The sequence below is a fragment of the Zootoca vivipara genome, chromosome 6, assembly GCF_963506605.1.
Source record: "Zootoca vivipara chromosome 6, rZooViv1.1, whole genome shotgun sequence".
NCBI classification, from domain to species: domain Eukaryota; kingdom Metazoa; phylum Chordata; class Lepidosauria; order Squamata; family Lacertidae; genus Zootoca; species Zootoca vivipara.
Genome location: NC_083281.1, coordinates 34,055,331 through 34,078,985, shown reverse-complemented (window position 1 = coordinate 34,078,985; position 23,655 = coordinate 34,055,331). Strand labels below are relative to the sequence as shown.

Sequence of the window (23,655 nt, the reverse complement as noted above, 5' to 3'; positions counted from 1 at the left end):
ACCAAGCCATAGAACTACAGTAACCCCCACCCACCTCTGGCTTTGATTTGTTCTCAGCCCACTCCTCCAGTTGTGTTCTGTTTAACTGTCTGCGGCTGGGTCAGCCTTACTCTCACTACCAAATTGCTACCAGGGAGCTCGGGTGGTTTTCAACCTTGATCTGCTCATCAACTAACTCTGAAACTGGGCTGGTAGACCTGTAGCTCTCCATGTCCTCCTGGACTCCCACCTCCCATCATCCTGGACTCTGATGGGAGTTGGAGTCCAGCAGCACCTGGAGGGGCATGGCTAGCCACCACTACTCTGGAAATGGACCCAGTTAAGCAGCACCCACCCAACCCTGTTTGCCAGCTTCAACCCACAACTGGAAGGCTGCTGATTCTTTGAACTGTGGGACACCTCAGCTCTAACAAAAGAGCTTGTAGACCACAAACATGTTTATTGTGAGCAGGAGTCTTGCAAGACAGTGAAAAGAACTCAGGGTGCAGAGCTTATGACACAAATTTGCACATGTAAATTTATTTGTATAGATGCCTCTGGGAATTGAGTTGGTGAATGGCGGGCGGGGTAGTTCTTACCAGTACTGGAATTTGGATGGCACCCAGCCAGGTGTGTGGAGCCTTTGGTCCTCTAGATCAGGCATCCCCAAACTTCGGCCCTCCACATGTTTTGGACTACAATTCCCATCATCCCTGACCACTGGTCCTGTTAGCTAGGGATCATGGGAGTTGTAGGCCAAAACATCTGGAGGGCAGCAGTTTGGGGATGCCTGCTCTAGATGTTGCTGAACTACTATGATCCCTTGCTATTGGCCACGCTTCCTGGGGCTGATGAGCATTGTTATCCAGCAACATCTGGAGGGCCTAAGGTCCCCCAACCCTGTGATAAGTAAAGTATTTTTCCAGGGCCTGATGCAAAAGATCTGGGGCTCTCATGCCAACACCTGGGGCTAGCCGCTAAGCACTCCTCTGGTGCTTCTGAGGCTCTTCTGCCTACCAACTGGACCAACACTGTGTTGCTGGGGCCTCTCTTGCCTTTTAGACTCAAAGCAAAGCCATTCCAAGGCTGTATACACGCGACAGTTCAAAGTGGATATGATGCATTTCCTGTGCATGTTTTTACCCTGTCCACACATTGTCCTCGTCCAAGTGTCAGCCTGCATTCCTCTCCCCTCATTTAATCTGGATTTTCTCAATTTGTGGATAATGAGGGGTGTCTGGGGCGGGGGAATCCAACATAAAATAATAGCAGTGAGTGCACTGAAGTTCATGGTATGGGCAGGGTATTAAAAAAAAGAGTGTGTGGTGACATTTTGCTGTGTTTCATCTAGCACCACACCCCCTACTTCCTTGACGAGGAGGTCCTCTGTGGGCTGCTATTGGTGCTGGGTGTGGCATGTGTGTTCTGTATTTAAACCCATTTTGTGGATCTCGAAAAAGGCTGTCTCAAAAATTGGCTATACACACAGGCAAACAAATACCTGCGCACATGTCCACAGTGGACCTCAGGTTTCCAGAACTTAGGGTAGGGATGTACTTGGCAGGGGGTTGGACTGGATGGCCCTGGTGGTCTCTTCCAACTCTATGATTCTATGATACTAATTGAGGAGAGGAGACAACAAAGCATATAGAATCTAAAATGTAAATTACACAACACAGCAGAAATGTCTTGCGATATCTTTGATCTTTTTTTTCTCAATAAAGTTGATTTAAAAAAACCAGCTCCAGAGGAATCCAGTTTGGGGTCTTTGTAAATTATGTCCGTTTCCAGTTCCACATGAAAGTGAGGGGAAGGAAAAACACCGGAAAGAGACAGTAGGGAAAGGTCCGAAAGGAGAAGGAAAAGATGTAAAAGTATTTGACCTGGCAACTTGCTTTAGACCCTGATAGGCCAAGCCGAGTTCTCCATCTTCATTCAGATACCCCCAGTCCTCAGTCTTGCTAGAAAGAAAGGACAGAGGAAAGGGAAACAGAAGTGGACAGGAAAGAAAGATAAAAGAAGTGTCAGCTGCAAGAGATGGGAAGAATAAGGAGGCCTCAGCTGCATTCAGGCAGAGAAGCCCTGTGCCAACATTACAACCCACACATTGTAGTGGGCAAGGTGGGGGGAGAAAAATCATGACCACACCTGCTGTTTCTGCACCCTCAGCATAAGTTATGCACCTCTATGAGAAAAAGCACCATTACATTAAGGTGATAATGCTGTGAACCACCCATCCCACATGTTACAACTTTGACAGTCTTGTTAAGAACAGTCTTCTGGCTTCTTACCCTCAAAACCCACCCAAGATATATATATCTCTCTCTCTCTCTCTCTCTCTCTCTCTCTCTCTCTCTCTCTCTCTCTCTCTCTCTCTCTCTCTCTCTGCTTGTTTTGGGCAACGTGGGGTTGCAGTGAGTCACGCCGCGCGTAGGCGATTTTAAAAGCATTCTGTTGTCGCTCAGTGCTTTGGCGCTGGGGGCGGAACAAATGATGGGCTCTTGCAGACAGCCTTGGCTGGGGAAGGAAGGCAGAGCTGGGGAATGACACTGTGTGTGTGTGTGTGTGTGTGTGTGTGTGTGTGTCCCTTTAATCTCTTCGGTGGGGGAGGGCTTGGCTTGGGGAGGGGGCTCCTCTCTCCTCTTATAAAAGTAATTCTGCTATTCTGCAGGTGAAGTTCACAGGTCAAAGAGATAAATGAAACATAGGAAGCTGCTTTATACTGAATCAGACCACTGAGTCCATTAACTCAGTACAGTATTGTTTACACTGACTGGCAGGCAGTGGCTCTCCAGGGATTCAGGGCCAGGCATGGGCTGACTCTTCCAACCATACCTGCACATGCTGGGGGATGGGACCTGCGACCTTCTGCGTGTAAAACAGATGCATAGCTGCCAAGTTTTCCCTTTTCTCGCGAGGAAGCCTATTCAGCATAAGGGAAAATGCCTTTAAAAAAGGGATAACTTGGCAGCTATGCAGATGTGATGACCCTTGCATGGCTTGCAGTTTATATGCAGGCACACTTTCCTGCCCCTTCAGAGATCACCCACACGTTCAGAGTGCACTTGGAAGAAATAGGAGAGTGTTGGTGTGACTGAAACTGATCTGCAGGTATGAATGTCCCATTTGAAAACACTTCTGCGAATAACTAGGTGGCTTTAGGCACCCCCCATCCCATTCTCAGCCCCCGCTCCCCCAGATCTGCAACCCAAAGATAATATTGACTGATCTACCTTATAGGGCTGTTGTAAGGATTATGACAAGGTAACATGTGAAGCATTTCTGAACATTTGAAAGTGGTACATAAACGTTCGCGGTGTTATTGCAGTTTATCCTTCTTCCCTCCACCCCTTCCCTGCGATGCACACACTGTAATTCGAGCCTGGCTATCGTCCGGTCTTCCTGCACCACCCAGCCCATCTGCAACTGGGGGCTGAAGGCCTCTTTCTATTTCCCTTGAGAGTTTTTTTTTTTTGTGTGTGTGCATGTGTATGTGTGGCTGCTGTCTGAAACAGCCAGCCGCTGAGTCACTGATGAAACTTTAGAGCTAGTGGAACTTATTTGAGCTTGCAGGGAGGAAGGGGAGGGGGAGAGGAAGAGGAGAGAGGTTTATCAGGAAGATTGGGGCCGGATATGTGGTTACCCAGTTTTCAGACTGTGGCGCAGAATAGATGACAGGGCAAAAGATGATGCTGAGGGCCGAATCTTCCTCCTGTCTGTTTCTAAAATGGGGAGCTGGGGTGGGGGCTCTCCCTAGGGCAGCTCACATCCTGTTGTCATTCTCTTCTCCTTCACCTCTTCCTCCTCCTGTTTTTTCCCCCCTTCTCCTGTTTTTTTTCTTTTTCTTTTAAAGCCTTGCCATGCCTTGAGCTGTGCACTGGTAAGACATTTGCAGTGCCACTGGATCTGGAGAGGAGAGATTTAGGTCAAGCGCTCAAGTGAGTAGAAACAGCCATCTGTGAGCACTATGAAGAAGGCCAGGCCACCCAGAGATGAGAGATTGAAATGGCCTGCGCTGAGAGACTGGAGAAGGGCGGTATTTGGTGGGGGTCTGGGTTTGCGGGGGCAGGTCGTATGGCTGGAAAGCAAGCTGGCTTTTTTAAAAAGGAAAAAGCACCATGATTGGAACGGACATTCTTCCCTCCCTCCCTCCGCAGACTTATTCCTCCCCCCCCCTGCTTTGTGTCTCCTGGAAAAAGAAACCCCAACCAAATCCTTCCCTCCCTCCCCCTTTCTTCCTGACCCTCCCTCCCTGCCAGGGCTGCTGTCAAATGAAGGAGAAAGCTATGTTGGAGCTGCCTAGGCGAAGATCCAAGATCATCCTGACATCTAACAGGAAGGTGTGTGTGCGTGCTTGTGTGTGTGCGTGCTTGCGTGAGCATGAGCTGTGCGGGTGGGGTGGAGAGCAGATAAGATGATACTCAGCCAAAGTGTCAGGGACAGAATTAGGCACACACTGCTTGGGGGGGGGAGTACAGTATGGGAGAAGTGCTGCAAAAGTTTTACAGCATGCTCTTGAGAATTTGCTGCAGGGAGTCTGGCTCAGCTCTCTGGTGGCAGAGGCGATCTGTAGAAGAGGTTCAGAAGAGGAGGGGAGCACCGGTGACTTTATCTAGCCGTCCAGGTCATGTTGGAGCCTCCTCGGTTTGTGACCAAGAACATGCCTCATAAAAACTTAACGATTCACCGAGCAGCCTTGCCTGTGCACACTTGAAAAGCAAGAGCCTCTTGTGGTTCCCGGTGGGAAGAGCATCCTTTGCCAAGGCAGATGTTCCAGACTGCAACTCTCATCAGCTCCAGGCAGTGCTGTAGTCCAAAATAACTGGAGAGCAGCAGGTTAGCAAGGTGGGGTTATAGTGTTGTATGTAGATTTGGGCGACACTACCTTCCAATAATTTGCTTTGTGGCCTTGGGCACGACCTCCTCTTAACAACAACAACAACAACAACAACAACAAATTATTTACATGCCATCCACCTGACTAAGTTGTCCTAGCCACTCTGGGCAGTTTCCAGAAAATTAAACACATTAAGCACAGTAAAATATCAAACATTAAAAATGTCCCTGTACGGGGAGGTATCTCAGCCTCACTGGAGCCAAAATATAATTTGTGGGGGGCTGGGCTCTCTCAAAGTCATGGGCAAAGTTAAAGCCATTTTTTTGCGGGCACCCACAATCTTGGGTGCGAGATGCCACCTATTCTCAGCCTCACCTCAGCACCTGTGCCTACAACCATCTTTCGCTGTGGGGAGTGGTCGGCAAAGATCTTTTAAAATAAAATGGAAAATTATGGATCCATAATGTGGGGAGCACAACCTTTACTTGGAATGGGTATTGAGACATGTTTTCGCCTCCAGGCTTGCACAAGATATGTGCTATGGAGGGAGAGGTTGCCTGCCTTGTTTCTCTCCCCCCCCCCCGCCCACCACCTTCCCAGAGAGACTTGCCTCATGAGAGCAGAGGAGCCCTGCTAGATCGGGCCAAATGCGATCTAGTCAAGCGTCCTGCCTCCCACCATTGAACAAATGCCTGTGGGAAGTCAACAAGGAGGACATGAACATAAAAGTCCTCTGTAGCTACCCAGCTGCTAGTACGTATTCAGTGGCATAATACCTCTGGACCTGGAAATTGCATGTAGGCATTGTGACTAGTAACCACTGATAAGACTTCGCCTCCTATGAATTTCACTAGCTCCCATTGTACAGCCACTTTGGTTACTGGTCACCCTGTGCCTGAATATTCCACAAGCTCATTCCTTTGTACTGAACCTGCTACCAATTTCACTGGGGGCCCTTGCGTTCTAGAATAGTGTGAGAGGAATGCCCCATGCTTTCTCCGTGCTATGCATAATGTTATGAATGCCTGTGATGGGCCCTCCTCTCTTCTCCCTGGCCTTGACCCCCCCCCCAAAAAACCTGAAATGCCTTTAATATAGAATCGTGGAGTTGGAAGGGACCCTGCGGGTCATGTAGTTCAACCCCCTGCAGGAATCTCAACATGCAGTCAACCATCCTAGACCCTGCTTAGCTTTGCAAATGTGCTAGCAGTTTTATTGCTTCATCATTAGGGTCACCATTCCACGGGAATTCATTGGGGTCATTTGTAGTAAAACCTTTAAGCGGTTTGCAGGAAACAAGTGGTATATAATTTTTGCTAAATAAATGGATTTTTTACTAAGTTTTTCTTTTGGATCTGGAAGAACCAAGTTTGAATTTAGGCTCAGCCATTAACTTAGAGGTTGGCAAGTGAACAACTTTTTTGGGGGTGGAAAATAGGAATATCAATACACTTCCCCACCCCCCTACCCCTGCTGTAATGTGGGAATATGGTTACCAATTGTATGTTATCAGTAAAGACAGATGAGTTAAGGGCATGTAGACGGATATGCACAAGTGACCCTGATGGGAAGTGCAGGTGTTTTTTTTCAAGGCAGAGGACTTTGAATCATATTGAAAGTGCAGATGCAGAGCGTCAGAACAAGCCCTGGAAATGCTGCGGCTTTTGTTATGCAAGCTTCTACCTGTCTCCATGGCTCAGTTTCCCCATTCACTGGTGGCACACCCTTTTGTCATGTTTGCTTCATCTCTGTGCTTTGCCATGGCTGGGGAAGCTGCACCTCAAAGCTTTGGTGCACCCTGGGCTCACAGCTCATGTTATGGCAGCCCTCTGGGCATTGAGATTTTTATATTCTTAAAGCTCCTTTCAGGTTGGTGAGCAGGAAACAGACAAAGCAGCAAGTTTGTACACATGGCTTGGCCTGGCTGGGACTCTGGGACACAGCAGTTGGTTTCATTCCCATATGGAGTGGAGTTTCCCCTTCTCCTTTGCTTCTCTAAATGCCTTTTTGCTCCGACCCTGAAAGCACGGTCACATTCACATTGTGCAATACTTCTGCAGTTCTCTCCGCCTCCTCTCCTGTGACAATCACGCAACCTCCCTGCTGCATCTATTAGGTGGGGTGGGAAGAGAGAAGAACTCTGCATTTTTGTGGTATTTTAAAGCCTCCTGGCTTCAAAGCACTTATTTGCAGGAGTTTTGGAGCAGTGGAGTGCCCACCTACCAAAAGCTTAGAATATTGTGAGCATTGGGGTATGTGTGTGTCTTGTTAGCCCCCACTAATGAATTCACAAACAAAATCCAATAGCTGCCCATGGCTTTTTTATGTACTGTGGCTCATGTGGCAATCCAAATAGAAACAAGTGAACTAACCTGAGGTTGGAGTAATGCATTTACTCAGATGCTGCAATTCACAGTGCAGGGTGCGCCTTCCAACTAAAATGCTGCCTTGGTGGAAGATGTGCGGAATGCAGGCAACAAAATAGGAAGCAGATATGTATTATGTAAAACCAGGTAGCATAAAAAGACCTTGATGAGGCCAAGTCCATATCGATGAGAGTGTTTTATTTCACTTTGTGATTCCATGCTGCCCCTAAATAATCTGCATGTTTTCTGTTCACACAGCCCACCCCACTTTGCAAGCTTCTTCTTTGTACAGTGTCCCCCCCCCCCGGCAACCTCATGGTTTGAACTTTTATTTGTAAACATGGAATTCCACTCATTTAGCTATACAGCTTCCAATAGGTGTGATGCTTAAAGGGGAAGGAGGAAATGACAGGATAGGGATGCTGACAGCAGTTCATAGGGTAGTCAAGTTCTTGGGTTCACAAGTTGGGAGATTTTGTAAGTGGTGGCTGCCAAAACGCACAGAGTTATTACTGTGCATGGTGATAATTTCACTATAAACTTTTAGCTGAGTACCAGTTATATTGTTGTGGAGTATATCCTTTATGGGATGCGGGTGGCGCTGTGATCTAAACCACTGAGCCTCTTAGGCTTGCTGATCAGAAGGTCGGCGGTTCGAATCCCCGCGATGGGGTGAGCTCCCGTTGCTCGGTCCTAGCTCCTGCGATCCTAGCAGTTCGAAAGCACGCCAAAAAGTGCAAGTAGATAAATAGGTCCTGCTCCGGCGGGAAGGTAAACAGCATTTCCATGCGCTGCTCTGGTTTCGCTAGAAGTGGCTTAGTCATGCTGGCTACATGACCCAGAAAAAAATGTCTGCAGACAAACGCTGGCTCCCTCAGCCTGTAAAACAAGATGAGTGTTGCAACCCCAGAGTCGTCTGCAACTGGACTTAACTGTCAGGGGTCCTTTACCTTTTTTATCTTATATGTGTTCTGTTTTGTAGTAATTGTCATTTAAACCTTAATTCAAAAGTTAATTGTGGGATTATTTACCGGTAGCTTTTCAAAATAGACAAAGTTAGCAAGGTGCCTTAGTGCATCACTAGCTTGGATGCAGTCAGGGTCAAGTTTGCCACAATGTCAAGTACCACCAGTATCTTGAGGCAGAGGAATTTATTTGTTCAACAAAATGTACCGGTATATACCATTTGATTGTAGTACAACCTCTAAATGGTTTACAAGAAATATTAATGTTATCAATAAAACCATTTTAAATCATTTTAACGTACTTAAAAGTAACAGGGGGGGGGGGAGATTAAAACATACCAACACCTATTTATATGAGTAGACTTGCCTAAGCAGAAATGCTCTAAGCAGATGCTGAAAAGAGTATAGCGAAGACACCTGTTGGATGTCAGTAGGCAGAGAGTTCCAAAGTGTAGATGCCGCTACACTAAAATACTGATTTCTTACAACTGTATGAAATGTACATTTGGAAATGGGGGGCTTGGCTATGGTGCCACCACCACCATTTTCAACATTTGCCTTGTGTTGATTGTGATGGCTAGCTCTTCTCTGAGAGATTTGGGACACTGTTCAACTAAGCAATTGCGCTCATGCAAGGATTACCACTAATGCAATGGAACTCCCCACCATGCATACTCTGGCACAACCCCTATATTTTGGCCTTTATTGTCTGCTGAATAAATCAGAGAGCTTTCACCTTCAATGACTTCTTCCCTAAAAACCCTTCTATTCCCCAGCTAAGAAGCTTTGGTCTGATATTTGACCAACTTAACAAGTTGAACTTTTAGTGTATCCTTTATGCACGTTCTTACTATTTATCAAGTTAATTTTGCCATTGGAAAGATTAATATGTGGGCAGCCTGTGCTGGAGATGTGTTTGGTTATAGTTCCAGAAACAAAACTGTGTTTTTAAAGCAGCTAACTTTTACATGGCAAGACATTGGCATGGGTATTCTGATGCATTTAGATCCTGATCTTAGCTGGATCCTTCTATTTATAATGAGATCTGAGCAAGCTGCTGTTCGTGGAGTGTGTGCGTGTGCGCGCACAATCATATATCATGTATATCTGGTGATGGTGATGATTACAGTACCAGGGACAGAAACAAAGCACCATTTAAATATATTAGAGCCATATACTGGTATATCTCCACCATCCTCCTTCTAGCTGCCCACTGAAAACAGAAAAGTAGCCCCCAGGAAGTTCTGGGGGAGTTTGCCCCTTTAAATTGGCCTTTTGTTTATTTATATTTTTTAAAATCACAACTGCGTGCAGCTTTGCAAAATCTCCACTAGGAGGTATTTTTTAAAGAAAAATATATACAGTACTTATATATTCCATGCTGCTTCCGCTGCCTGCCTTTCTGTGTACACAGTGCCAGAAGAGTGAAAATTGCCTCCTTAACACTGTATGTGTGTGTCTGATGGCTGATGGGCTGTTTTAGGGTGGAGAAAGAAGGAAGGGAGAATGTGGGCCACCCACATGGTTCAGAGGAGCTGGGTGGTGGGCATTTAGATAAGGGGTAGTGACTGGCAGGCTGTGGTCAAGTGTGGTGATTGTGTGTGTGTGTGTGTGTGTGTGTGTGTGTGTGTGCTTGCGTGCGTGCGCCAGCAAAATGGAGATTCAGGAGAGAAAAGACTTGGCCATGTCTATACCCTGTAACTCCTGCTGGAGCTGGCAAGGGGATTTGGAGCTTGGGTGTAACTCCGTCTTTTCCCCACCTCAGTAAGTTCCTCTTCACTCTTTAAATAATATCTAGCTTTACCAGGTAGGTTTTTTTTAATGCTGGAAATTAATTTCCGGAGCTATTTTAATTTTGCTGTATTTAATTTGATGCTTACTTTAATTAACTGCTGCTTAAACCTTCTCCCAAGCTACTTTCAGATGTCTGTGATTGCTGAACTTGAGTGGAAAGATGGGCTGGAGGGAGTCTGGGGAGCAGCAGGGGGTTGAGGTAGAAGGAATGGATGGAGCTAGGTAGCCCAGGTGATAAATGTCCAATGCCCCCCTCCCCCAACAGCTCTCCCCATCTGCCTCAGTCCTACCTGCGTGTGTAAGGCACCTGAGAGGTATGTTATTGGATAGGTGGCCCGTAAGCTTTTGCATGGGACAGGGACACTTCCAATAGTCGATCTTTCTCCTGCTTTTCTTTCTCTTTTTTCTGCCCCCCTTGGCATTTTGTTAACTAATTAAATTGTAGCACCTTTAAATAAGCTGTCCTTTGAGTCATTGCAAAACCCAGCAATGTTCCTTTGTCCCCCCCCCCCCCTTGCTCACAAGATACTATTTAATGAGCCCAGTAGCTCCTGTTAAACTGGCCATGGGTTATTTTATGCTGATACCAGTTTAATCCAGCCTTCTGACACCTCATGAAATTGTGCCCTCACCACTGTCTACAAACATGTGACATACCCTCCAACATTCCCCAGATGAAAATAGGGACATTTCTCACTCCCCCACAACCGACCCCCCATTTTTTGGGTGTCCCCCCCCCCCACAGAGCATTTCCCATCAGAAAAAGGACTAGTGCTGCCACCATTACACCAAGGGGAAACAGTACACACAACCTCCACCACCCCGAAAAACAAACCCTGAATCCCGGTTTTATTTTAATATGGTTGGGGAAACAGGAATATTCCAGGATCAAATCAGAAGCTGGGATGGCTTTCGTAATTCCATGTTTCCAAATGTCCCTGGAAAATCGGGACCTTGTGGGGTGATAGCTTTCCCTGTGAGAAACTGAGGCCCAGAGCACTGGTTTTACTTACATGAGCCAGGCGTCTCATCTCCAGACACAGAGGGCTCCATGGTGAACTGGCTCTGCTCCCTTAATTTATGCCTGCCATATGTGTGCCTCCCTTTTACGCTTTGCTTTACTGGGTAGAATGGTATTAGCAGAGACTAAAGCCTAAATTGCGTCTGAGTCTTGACACACTGTGTCTTTTTGTGTGTGTGTGTGTATGTGGTTGTTTAAAAACCAACCAGGTGTACACAATTCTTGCCTCAAATGGTAAAAGAAGTAGGATGTACATTTGGGGGGGGGGAGAAAGAGGCAGCAGCTAAGAATAACAATAGTAAAACTTTCACACCAGAGCGGTGTGTATTCATTCTTTCTGGTGTTGAGTTGCTTGTTTTTCTTCTCAGCTACTGCAAAGGTGTCTGGGGCAGGAATTCAGTAACACTGGGCAAGCGGGTAGAGGGAAATTGGGACAGGGTCTGTTTCAGACAACGTTCCCTCAGGAGCTCAGATCTGCTGGAGCAGAGTTGGCTTATGAGCTGGTTAATGAACACCAATTTGTGGCACCTGGCAGCTTGATGCAGGTCGATGATGGAGGGTAGGGGGGGTCTTCCGGAGGAGGGAGAGAGCTGGGAACGGAGATCAGAAGGGATGTGACGATGATGGTAAGACAGCGAGAATGTGTTATTTTTTTGCTTGGCAGAGGGGGCTGCTTGAGGACAGTGGGTTGTGCTTGCAAGAGAGGCCTGGGCCTAGTTGCTAGGAGCAGAGAACCTGTTTACTGAGGTTTCCTGTCAGGGATAATTGATTCCTGTGTGCATTTGTGAAAGAAAACTGAGGCAACTCTCGGCTAGGCAGAGGCAGATTGTTTTGTGACAGGGATCAGCAGAAGAAACTCAAACACGGGCCCACAGTGCGAAGTCTGGCAGTCCCAAGGGGATGTTAAAAATAAATATAAAAATGCTCGGAGGGAGGGACTCGAGCAGCTGGGTCCGTCTTGACCTGTACTCTGGACTTTGAATGCTGATTCCTTTCACTCATACCTCACACACACCCTGGTGAATAGAGCTGAGGGAAGAGTTGGGCCCAGGCAAACTACATATTGCAGAGCATGGTTGAATGAGTTAGGGAACTGAGGAACTGACTCCAACATGGCCACTTAAGGCCCGCCTTAGCCTTTCCCTTTGGACTGGATAGAAAACTCTCCATGACCTCAGCTTTATACAAGCCCTTCAGATTAGGAGTTATCTGGGAGAGGTGGTGAGCCGGAGGAGTTAAATGACCATTTCTCTGCGGAAGAAGTTAAAGCTATCAATTGGGGAGTGGGCAGAAGTAGAAATCAAAGCAGTATTTACATAGAATATAAAATATGCCTTAACATTATTGATGAAATCTGGAAGTTAAAAGCCTGTTGACCTCAATCCTCCTCATAAGGTAAAGGTAATGGACCCCTGGATGGTCAAGTCTAGTCAAAGGCGAATATGGGGTTGTGGCGCTTGTTGTGTATTGAGTCAAAGGATTTTATCTCTGTATTATTATTGTCTGTATTTGCATTAGGATAAAGTAACTGCCTTTTGGTTCCAGAGGGTACAGCTACTATTGGTTCATTTAAGCTGCTGTATTTGGATCCTCTGTCTTATTGGTTCCCTCCAAAAGGCAGCACTGTGATTGCCTGATATTGTTCCCTCCAAAATGTATCCCCTTCTAGCTAGTTCCCTGTCCCTATAAATGTAGCCTTCCTGCCCTCACAGTCAGTCTTGTTCACTTTAATAAAGAGCTGTTACTAGAGAACTGTCTCCAGCATGTTTTGTCAAGAGAGCTGAAATCACAAACCCCACGTCACAACAACTGGCGACGAAGGTGGGATCCGGAATGCTGAGGAGCGGTTAAACACAACCCTGCCTCAGAGTCCGGATTGCAGCTGAGAACAAGACTCACTGGCCAGCTGAGAAGACGACCCTGCCCGCTAGGACAATGGAGAGTCCTAGGGTATTGGAGCCCTTCCAGCCATCAGAGCCCCACACGTGGGAAGACTACGTCGAACGCTTTGAGTTCTTCGCAGTGGCTCAAGGGATCACTGATGCCAGCAAAAGAAGGGCCACATTCCTGAGCTACTGTGGGCCCGAGACCTTCAAGCTAGCCAAGGCATTACTTGCTCCAGCGAAGCTGAGTGAGACATCTCTCCAAGATATTCTTGCCTGCCTAACAAGCCACTTGGCGCCTACTGAGACCAAGATGGCCCGGCGGATGGAGTTCCATAAGAGGCAGCAGCATGCTGGGGAGTCTGTATCCGCATTTCTGGCTGAACTCCGGAAGCTCGCTCAGCACTGCGGCTTCCAAAATCTGGAAGAGACTCTCCTGGATCGGTTTATTGGTGGTCTGAGCAGCAAGAAAGCCAGAAGACGCATCGTGGCTAAAGAAGAGGTTACCCTTGCTTCAGCCTTGAAGGAGGCCACCGCCACGGAGAATTATGAAAGAGAGGAGCTTGATGCCAGTCGCAAGGCCACTAAGCCACAGATAGAAGTTGCGCATGCCATGGACGAGCTAGAGGCTACTCCGAGCCAGAGCCCAGTCCGTGGGGTCGAGTTGGTGCGTCAGGCCTGCACAGTGCACAAAGATCACCGAGGCAGTTGCCCAGGTTGTGGCGGAAACCATGGGCGGAAGAGTTGTCGTTTCAGGGATGCTATGTGCCGGATGTGCGGGAAGACAGGTCACATCGCCAGGGTCTGTAGATCGGCGGCGTCAGGAGCAACAGGAGCACCTAGACTGGAGCATCGCAGACCGCCCACAGCAACTCATTTTCGAAAGGACTGCCACTACATAACGGAGATCAACGGGAGGGCCGTGCAGTTTCCAGCGCAAGGCAAGGCACACGTCAAGGTGAAGATTGAGGGTCAGCAGTGCGACATGGAGGTGGACTCTGGATCTGCATTCACCATCGTGTCGGACCAGACCGCGAAGACATTCTTCCCCAGGGGTAAGTTGCCCCCTCTGGAGCCCTTCCCGGCAACCTTGCAGTCGTACTCAGCAGGCCGCATCCATGTTATGGGAATGTGTGCTGTGAGAGTACAGTTCCGGGACAAACAGGCTGTACTCAAACTGGTGATTGCGAAGGGCAGTCGCCCCAGTCTCCTGGGCACTGACTGGTTCCCCGCCCTGGGACTGAGTATCTCAGGGCTTAATTCAATCCAAACCTGCCCTGAGATGAGCGAGGCATTATGCAAGGAATTTGCTGGTCTATTTAATGGAAAACTGGGTTGTTATAAAGGGCCCCCAGTTGACTTCGAGTTGGACCCCGGGGTGGCCCCAATCCGACTCAAACCAAGGCGAGTGCCATTTGCACTGCAACCCAAGATCGAGGCAGAGCTGGATAAATTGGTCAAGCAGGGAGTTCTCTCACCCGTGGACTCTGCTAAGTGGGAGACTCCAATCGTCACGCCCCTTAAAGCAAATGGGGAAGTCAGGATATGTGCAGATTACAAATGTACTATCAATAAGGCACTCAGGGGAAACTCATACCCCATTCCAGTCGTATCACATCTGTTGGCTAAACTGGCTGGGGGCAAGGTGTTCGCCAAAATTGACCTGGCACAAGCTTACCAACAGCTGCCAGTAACCCCACAATCAGCGGAAGCACAGACTATTGTCACACATAAAGGGGCGTTCAGAGTTAACAGATTACAGTTCGGAGTTTGTGTGGCCCCAGGGATTTTTCAAGGGCTCATGGAACGCCTGTTAAGGGGTCTGCCGGGGGTCTTGCCATTTTTTGATGACGTTTTGATTGCTGGAAAAGACCCACAGGAACTGGTTGCGCGTGTCCGTGCAGTGTTGCTCAAGTTCAAGGAGGTGGGGTTGCAACTGAAAAAAGAAAAATGCAGTTTTGGGGTGCCAACTGTGGATTTCTAGGGGTTTAAAATTGATGCATCAGGCATCCACCCCACAGATGCTAAGATTAAGGCCATCATCGAGGCACCACGACCACAGAACAAGACGGAGTTGCAGTCATTCCTGGGACTTATTAACTTTTATCATTTATTCTTACCCCAGAAAGCTTCGGTAGCTGAACCATTACATAGACTTTTGCAGAAAAAGAATGTGTGGCGATGGGGGCGGGAGCAGCAGAAGGCTTTTGACTCCTTGCGAGAAATGCTGAGTAGCAGGAGCGTCCTTGCTCATTATGATGAGTCGAAGCCGCTGGTCTTGGCATGTGATGCCTCTCAATACGGCCTGGGGGCTGTGCTGAGTCATAGGGAACCGGATGGGTCGGAAAAGCCCATCTCTTTCTATTCCCGTACGTTGTCACCCACGGAGCGCAACTATGCTCAAATTGATAAAGAGGCACTAGCAATTGTGTCAGGAATCAAAAGGTTCTATGATTATTTGTACGGTCGCCATTTCTCCATTGAAACGGACCACAAACCACTGTTAGGGTTGTTCAACCCAAACAAACAAACACCACAAATTCTCTCCCCCAGAATGTTGCGTTGGTCAATATTCCTGAATGGGTTCCAGTACACCTTGACCCATGTGCCGGGGAAACAGTTGTGCCACGCTGATGCGCTGAGTCGATTGCCCCTTCCTGGCGGGAGCAATGAGGATCCTGCTCCGGCGGAGCACATTATGATGCTAGAAACACTTCCAGGGGCTCCTGTAACAGCTACTGATATAGCTGAGAAAACGAGGAAAGATGCTGTTCTCTCCCGTGTGCTCACTTGGGTGGGGAGGGGGTGGCCAGGTGGTCCGCATGAAGAAAAATTCAGGCCTTATGCGACAAGGCAGCACGAATTGTCCATGCATAAGGGTTGTCTCCTATGGGGAGATAGGGTGATCATCCCAGCACCACTGAGAAACAGGGTTCTTGAGACGCTTCACATGGGACACCCGGGAATGGTCAGGATGAAGTCGCTAGCCCGATGTTATGTGTGGTGGCCTGGAATGGACCAGAACATAGAACAATGGGTACGAACATGCAAGGCATGCCAAGAGGTGCGGCCAGAAGTGGCCAGAGCACCAGTCCACTGGTGGGAGCAGTCCAGGACTCCCTGGAGCCGGCTACACATAGATTTTGCTGGGCCATTCCAAGGGAAGGTCTTTTTGGTTATCGTTGATGCATACTCCAAATGGTTAGAAGTGGCGATGGTCCCTAGCATGGCATCAGCTGCCGTAATCAAGGTGTTGAGGCAGCTGTTTGCAACCCATGGGTTACCTGAGACCATTGTATCAGATAATGGGGCAGCTTTTGTATCCCAAGAATTCAGGGCATTCTTGGCTGATAACTTCATAAGAGGGGTCACATCCGCGCCCTTTCACCCATCTTCCAATGGGCAGGCTGAGCGCATGGTAAGAACAGCCAAAGAATCCATTGCACGCTTAATGGAGGGTAACTGGTCGGCTCGCATTGCGCGAATGTTATTTTTGCAGCATGCGAAGCCGTGTACTGCGACGGGCAAGTCGCCAGCTGAGCTGCTCTTAGGTAGAAGACTGGTAACGGTGCTGGATTATGTCCACCCAGATAAAATGCCAAACCGTAATTCAAGAGCAACCCCCCAGGCTGAGACTGACACAACAAGGTATCTCGCCCCTGAAGATCTGGTCTGGGTGAGGAACTATTCACGAGGTCCGCGGTGGGTGGCCGGTGTGATCACCCGGGCTAGTGGACCTGTGTCCTATTATGTGACCTTGGAAAATGGGCAAGTTTGGAAGAGACATATAGATCAGCTGAGGCGCCGGGCGCTCAGCAGGGAGGAGTCAGATAATTCATCCCTGGCTAATGACGCACAGCTGCGAGACCAGAGTGAAGATGGCCCAGAGGTGCAGTCACCAGGGGCTTCCGCAAATGAACCAGGGCCTGCTAGTCCTCAGGATGACGAGGTACAGGTAGGGGACCCTGAGATGTCTGGGACTCCATCTGTTCCTGACGAAACCCCTATAGCAGCCCCTCCACCACAGGTAACACCCAATCCAGAACCTGCAACACCTGTTGTCAGGAGATCAAGTAGAAGTTGTAGGACCCCACAGTACCTGAGGGATTACGTCTGCTGTGCTCACTAGGGGGGGAGGGGTGTTGTGTATTGAGTCAAAGGATTTTATCTCTGTATTATTATTGTCTGTATTTGCATTAGGATAAAGTAACTGCCTTTTGGTTCCAGAGGGTACAGCTACTATTGGTTCATTTAAGCTGCTGTATTTGGATCCTCTGTCTTATTGGTTCCCTCCAAAAGGCAGCACTGTGATTGCCTGATATTGTTCCCTCCAAAATGTATCCCCTTCTAGCTAGTTCCCTGTCCCTATAAATGTAGCCTTCCTGCCCTCACAGTCAGTCTTGTTCACTTTAATAAAGAGCTGTTACTAGAGAACTGTCTCCAGCATGTTTTGTCAAGAGAGCTGAAATCACAAACCCCACGTCACAACAGCGCTCATCTCACTTTCAGGCCGAGGGAGCTGGCGTTTGTCCACAGACAGTTTTCTGGGTCATGTGGCCAGCATGACTAAACCGCTACTGGTGCACAGAGGACTGTGACGAATGCCAGAGCGCACGGAAACACAATTTACCTTCCCGCTGCAGTGCACCTATTTATCTACTTGCACCGGCATGCTTTCGAACTGCTAGGTTGGGAGGAGCTGGGGCTGAGCAATGGGTGCTCACCCCATCATGGGGAGTCGAACCGCCGACCTTTCGATCAGCAAGCCCAAGAGGCTCAGTGGTTTAGACCACAGCGCCACCCGTCTCACCACCCAGTTAACAATATAAGCTGGGAACAAAATTCCCTTAAAAAATCACTGTTGCTACTGTTCTCTTTAGTCCCCCAGGTCCAGCCTCCCTGTTTCTTTTTAAGCATTAATTTGCAATACACACATATTTAAGAATGACCATTACAACTAAATAGAGTTTGTGCTAAGAGTTGAGCAAAAAGCAACTGATTCAATATGCACATCAATCAACAACAATTCCTTGATTATGTGTTGTGGGGGGATCAGTTTTTAACCTGCAGGAGCTAATTTTAAATGCTAGGACTGAGTGTTAAAAGCCCTTTAAAAAAATTAATCTATACTGATTCTGGTGTAAATAATCATTAAAGAAAAACATTACAAATGTCATTTCCTCATAATGGTGAGTAGTTGGTTTGGTGGTAATCAAACTTACTTAAATTTAAATGGTCATTAGACAGATTATTAAAGGTGTTTTTTTTAGTAAACTAATCATTTGTTAGCCCAAATCTGGATTAATATATGCAGAAGAGCAATATGGGAGTATTTGCACCCCCAGTGAGCACTACTTTTAAACTATCATTAGTATTGTCCCCTCTTATGCAACCACAGCATTAAAGGTCTTCGCTTTCTTATACTGGTTAGTGTGTCAGATTATGACCTGGGAGACCAGGACTCAAATTCCTACTTGGCTGTGAAGCTCAGAGGGTCATCTTAGGTCATTCATTGCCTCTCACCCTAACCTACCTCACAGGGTTGTTGTGAGCATTAAATGGTTAGGGGCAGAACAATGTATGCCATCTTGAGCTTCTTGGAGAAAAAGGTGATACAGTATATAAATGCAATGAATACTGGTAACTGAAAAGAAAACATCCATTTGGACTCTTCCAGTTCTTCTGTCATTTCAGAGTTGAAACTCATGCTTTACCTTACAGAGGCCCTGTATTTGAAAATGTCCTCTGTTTGGAGGGCTGCCTGGTCCGAGTCTTGTTTAAAAATAAAGAACCCTAAGGCAGAAGAGCAGGGGAGGGTCTCTGAGGTTGCCCACCTCACTTAGCACCTGAATGGCAGACTGACCAGGCACACAGGTCACCTGGTCACAGCATTTCCTATACAGTGAAAGGTATTGCATTTCTATTTAAATTATAGAAATTCTTTCTAAATTTGGGCTGCTTTTGGACTGCTCCATAGAATTAGCATATGCAGATTGTATGCAAATAAGAACCACCTTTCATTTTCTGTTTTAGTGATGCATTTGCTCTTGATGTGCAAGTGGCCTCTTGAAACAGGTAACAGGTATATAGGTAACACACACACACACGTAATATAGGTAACAGGCAGCAACTGGGGGGTGGAGGAGGGGGAACTGCCACAGTTGGAGTGGAATAGTGTTGCTCAGTGCTTTCTCTCTATGGATTTTGCTACCTACACAACTTCCACAGTCCACTCATGGACTGCTCTGTGGCAAAGGTCCACTGGATGTGCAAAATTGGCACATCCCAGACTTGCCAGTGGCTTGTTCTCTATGTGGTTAAAGGATGTTTCATGTTGGAAAAAGCACAATTGGTCAACCTTCTGAGAGCTGTCTTGCTTCTTCCTTTGTTCTGTGTTGTGGTGGGTCTTGGTTTTGCAGCTGTGACCTTTGTAGCTGGTGCTAGTGGTCCTTAAGGCCCTTGCAACCTAAGAAAGAAGTAAGGAGGAGGGAGGTGGGCTGGGTCATGGGCTAAAAATATAAGAGAACTGAAGAGAAAGATTGAGAAAATAAAAGAGTTAAAGGGCAGAATGTGATGTGGAGGGGAGTACCGGTAGGTAAAATTTATCAGCCTAGAAAGTTTCAACCAGTGGGGAGAGGATCTAGAAACGGTAGATATACAGGTAACACAAGAAATTTCAGGGGTTGCCTAGACATGCCTTACAACCCCTTTCTTTGGAGGCATTTCCCCTTGGAGTGAGAGTGCTTCTTAGTGACATTTCATACTATTTTGTAAGGCTGATTTTGTAAGTTCTATTTTAGTAACCAGGCTTTGAGCTTTTCACACTTGTAGACGGGAGTTTGGGAGGATTAACCTGATGAGTCTCAAAACAAACGAAAACAGTCCTACTGGGAAAGTAAATGTATTTATGTGCAACTTTAAAATGCACACACACACATATAAACTGGGCAGTTACATCAGAATGGTTTGTCTTCTGAGCCCTCTTGTTTGACTTGGCCACCCACTTGACACCTCAAACTGTCAGGTCCTCTTTGATCTTCTCAACTTATTCTGGATAGAATCCTGGGGTTGAAATAGCACCTGAAGAGACCCTCAGAATCTCTGGGATCAGTCTGCACAGCAAACACAAGCTGATTCTCCTATAACATTTCTTGAAGTTCCTCAGCTTTCCCTGTTTTGAATTGTGAGCATTGCAACTGAGAAGCGAGAGGGCTTAAGCAACTTTTAGTGTCACTGTTGTTATTTGGGGACAGTAAGTTTCCTCTTCCTCCCCTCCTACCATCTCTAGTTTCTTGTGTGCTAATGTGAAGACAGTCTTTCTTTTACTGCTGGAATGGCCACTGGAAAATGCCCCTGGCCCATAGGATTCAAGCTTCGTCATTTATATCTGGATGTCAAATCTGTTTTAGTGAACCACTGAAAGGTTTGTCTGCAGTTCTGAGCATCCCAAAAGAATTGGCATTGGGAAGATAGGAAGCTGCCATATCCAAAGTCCCTTGGTTCTCCTAGCTTAGTATTGTCTATGTTGACTGACAGCAGCTCTTCAAGTTTTCAGACATGGGACATTCTGCAACTGAACCCCCCCCCCAAGAAGGCTTGCAAACAGACCACTTTCTGTCTGTCCTGGGATGTTTCTGGAACTTAAGACTGGCTGTCAGACCAGGTTTCTCCCTTCGAGAAGACTATTGAGTTTCCCTTCCCCTTATGTAAAGGTGGTTTTTTTTAAAAAAAATACATTTTGTGTGGATGTATAATATTTGTGTGAAGACCTGGAATCTGGTTGGGTTATTTATGCCATGTGTGAAAAACATCAACTGCCCCTCCTCTAGTCCAGTGATGGGCAACCTTTTGAGTTTAGTGTGTCAAAATTCGCCAAAAAAAACCGAGCATAACTCGGGTGGTGTGTCATTTCAGGAAAAAAAACCCCATAATTTCACGATATTTATAGTTTAAATAACAAAAATGTATAATTGTAATATATAACTGTATTTAATAAATCAAAAACTAATTATTTAACCGAACCAAACCAAAAACCCCTTATTTATCACAAAGTGCCCAGAGTTGTTGAGCTTTTTGGGGGGAGCTGCTGACCAAAGTTTTGGAGTTTTTTTGGGGGGTGCAAAGTTGCTTTGCTTTTTTTAGGGGGGTTTCCCAAAGCTGCTGTGCTGTTTTTTTGGGGGGGGGGGTAAAGAGAACAGAAATAAATGACGAATAATACCTTCGCTGGAACTAACACGCAGCACTGATATAGCCTGCCAAAGCACCAAAAAAACCAGCACAGAACCGGTTAAAAAATGAACGCTGTTACACCCAATCATCGTCTGCCAAAGCGCCAGAAAAAACAGGACAACAACAAAACAACAACAACAACAACAACAACAACAAGGATCCGGGTTTTAACATAGGAGACAATGGGTTTTAACAGTGGAGACAAGCCATAGCATGAGGAGGAGTGGGAGAACAAATGGGGGGGGGGACAACAACAACTGTGCGAATGGGCCAATGGGGCACGTGCCACCAGTGAGGGCTCTGCGTGTCACGTCTGACGCGTGTCATAGGTTCGCCATCACTGCTCTAGTCCCTCCAGAGCTTGTGTGGGATAGTGACATCTCAACATTCAGTAGTGTAGAGCAGCTTAGTAGGGTTGTATTGGCGATGAATGTGGCACACTCCAGGTGTTGTTGGACTACAACATAGCCAGTAGTCAGGGATTATAGGAATTAGAATTTAACAATATCTGATAGGCACCATTGTCGGGTGCCCCCATTTTAGGCTGTGGTGGTAAGGAAGAGTTGCTGGCTTCAGTGAACCCCTTCCATTTATGAGAAGGTATGTTTGAACTGTGTTGTTTGTGTGTGCTATTGCAGGAGACTGCATGTGCTCAGAAGAGAGGATCTGTTTATCTTTTGTGTCTGTGCTGTCTGCTGTAGAAAGGGACTAATATTAAAAGAAGGTGTGAGCTCTCTGCCAGAAGAACATAAGAGCCCCGCTGGATCAGACCCAAAGGTCCATCTGGTTCAACATCCTGTTTCCCACAGTGGCCAACCAAAATTCCTTTGGGAAGCCCACAAGCAGAGTAGGAAGGCAGGCAGTTCTCTCCTGGAACTGTTTCCCAGCAAATGGTATTTCATTGTCTTTCTGCCTCTGAACATTGGTGTCTTATATAGCAATTTTGACTAGTAGCCATCAATAACCTTATTCTTCATACATTTATCTAAACCCTTTAAAAATCCATCTAAGCCAATGGCTGTGGCAGCAAATTAATAAGTTAACTATCTGCTATATGAATAAGTCTCCCCCCCCCTGTCTGCCCTGAATCTCCTGTCCCATCAGTTTCATTGGATGACTCTTGAGTTCTAGTATTATTAGGGAGGGAGAAAAACATGTCTTTTTGTGGAGGAAGTAGATAATTTTTACAAACCGTTGTCATGACACAAACCCTTTTTGCACTTTTTCAAAAATTAAAACTTCTTAACGTTTTAGCCTTGGCCTTGAAGGGAAGCTGTTTCATTGCCCTGATCACTTTGGTTGCTTTCCTCTTCACCTTTTCCAGCTCTCTAATACCTTTTCTTAGTGCAGTGAGCGGAACTGTAGACAGTATTCCAAGTGTAGCTGCACCAAAGGTTTGTATAAGAATATTGCTATACTGGCAACTTCATTTTTGATCCCTATGCTGGGTTAGCATTTTCACTGAGCCTGTTCATTGTGACACCAATTCTCTTTCCTGGTTAGTCACTTCAGGTTCAGATCCCATTAGTGTATATGTGTAATTAAGGTTGGGTTTTTTTTATGTGTGCACCACTTTATACTCGAGCAACATTTGCCATTTTGTTGTGTATTCACTCAGTATGGAGCTGCCCTTTTGGAGCTCTTCCCAGTCTGCTTGGGCTTCCACCACCCACAGTAATCTGCAAACGTGGCTACGGTACCTGACAGTTCATCACTAACCCACTTCGGGAAAAGTTAAAAACTGGTCCCAATACAGATCCTTGGTGAACCATTTTCTTCTATCCATGTCTATTTAATTCCACTCTCTGTTTCCTGCTCAACTAGTTAATATTCCTTAAGAGGACCCCGGAGCCTTTGGTGAGGGACTCAAAGGCTTTGTTTTCGCTAACCATGGTTTAAATATTATGTATGGATCAGGCCACTAATGCAACTTGAGTTATAGAAACTTTTTGTGTTCTAACAAGTGAAAAGTTTCAGATGCAATTTGTGTGTGTGCACATGTGCGCACGGAGATACATTGTTCACTCCCATGCTCTAAGAATATAGGAACCAGGAGTGGGCCACACCCCTAGTGCCACACTCACCTTCCCTAGTGACTACTGTACATGTGCAGCACAGACATCTGTAGGGAGTGGGTCTTGTGCATATAATTATATGAAGCTTTCCCCGGAATATGAAACACTGACTGAGTACTCTGTACAGCAGGGCTGGGGAACCTTGTGCCCTGGGGTTAAAATGCAACCCTTTAGGCTTGTCTTTCCCTTTACTCTCTCCAAGTTGCACCCTCCTTGAGTGTTTTTTGCCTGCCTGGAAAGTGTTATTGAACTCTGGTAATGGCTCTTGCTTGCCTGGGTGCATGATAGGGATGTAAGAGTGTGTATAGAAATTAACCTGCTGTGCAAAGATAATATTTGCATCCACTGCTCTACCCTCTTTTGCCTCTGGCTCCACCCACCCTTTGGGAGACTGCCAAGAAAGGAATTCAATCTTCGGGTTGGAAAAGGTCCCCCTCCCTGCGCTTCAGACATTTGTGCTGTATCTGCAGTCTGTGTAGGGCTACTCGATGAGGTTTGACTCTTTC

At 46.8% G+C, this 23,655-nt stretch overlaps 2 protein-coding genes across 3 annotated transcripts in view; both read left to right on the top strand.

The window, feature by feature from the left end:
* Positions 1–23,655, top strand: part of AHDC1 (AT-hook DNA binding motif containing 1) — a 202,229-nt gene that overhangs the window by 62,320 nt on the left and 116,254 nt on the right. The window lies entirely within an intron of this gene.
* Positions 2,684–23,655, top strand: part of LOC132592304 (uncharacterized protein K02A2.6-like) — a 34,179-nt gene continuing 13,207 nt past the window's right edge. For both annotated transcript variants that reach the window (XM_060275766.1, XM_060275765.1), the window contains exon 1: positions 2,684–23,642. In XM_060275766.1, the coding sequence (XP_060131749.1) occupies positions 12,898–14,829 (1,932 nt within the window). In that variant the 5' untranslated portion in view covers positions 2,684–12,897 and the 3' untranslated portion in view covers positions 14,830–23,642. The remainder of the gene's footprint in view (positions 23,643–23,655) is intronic.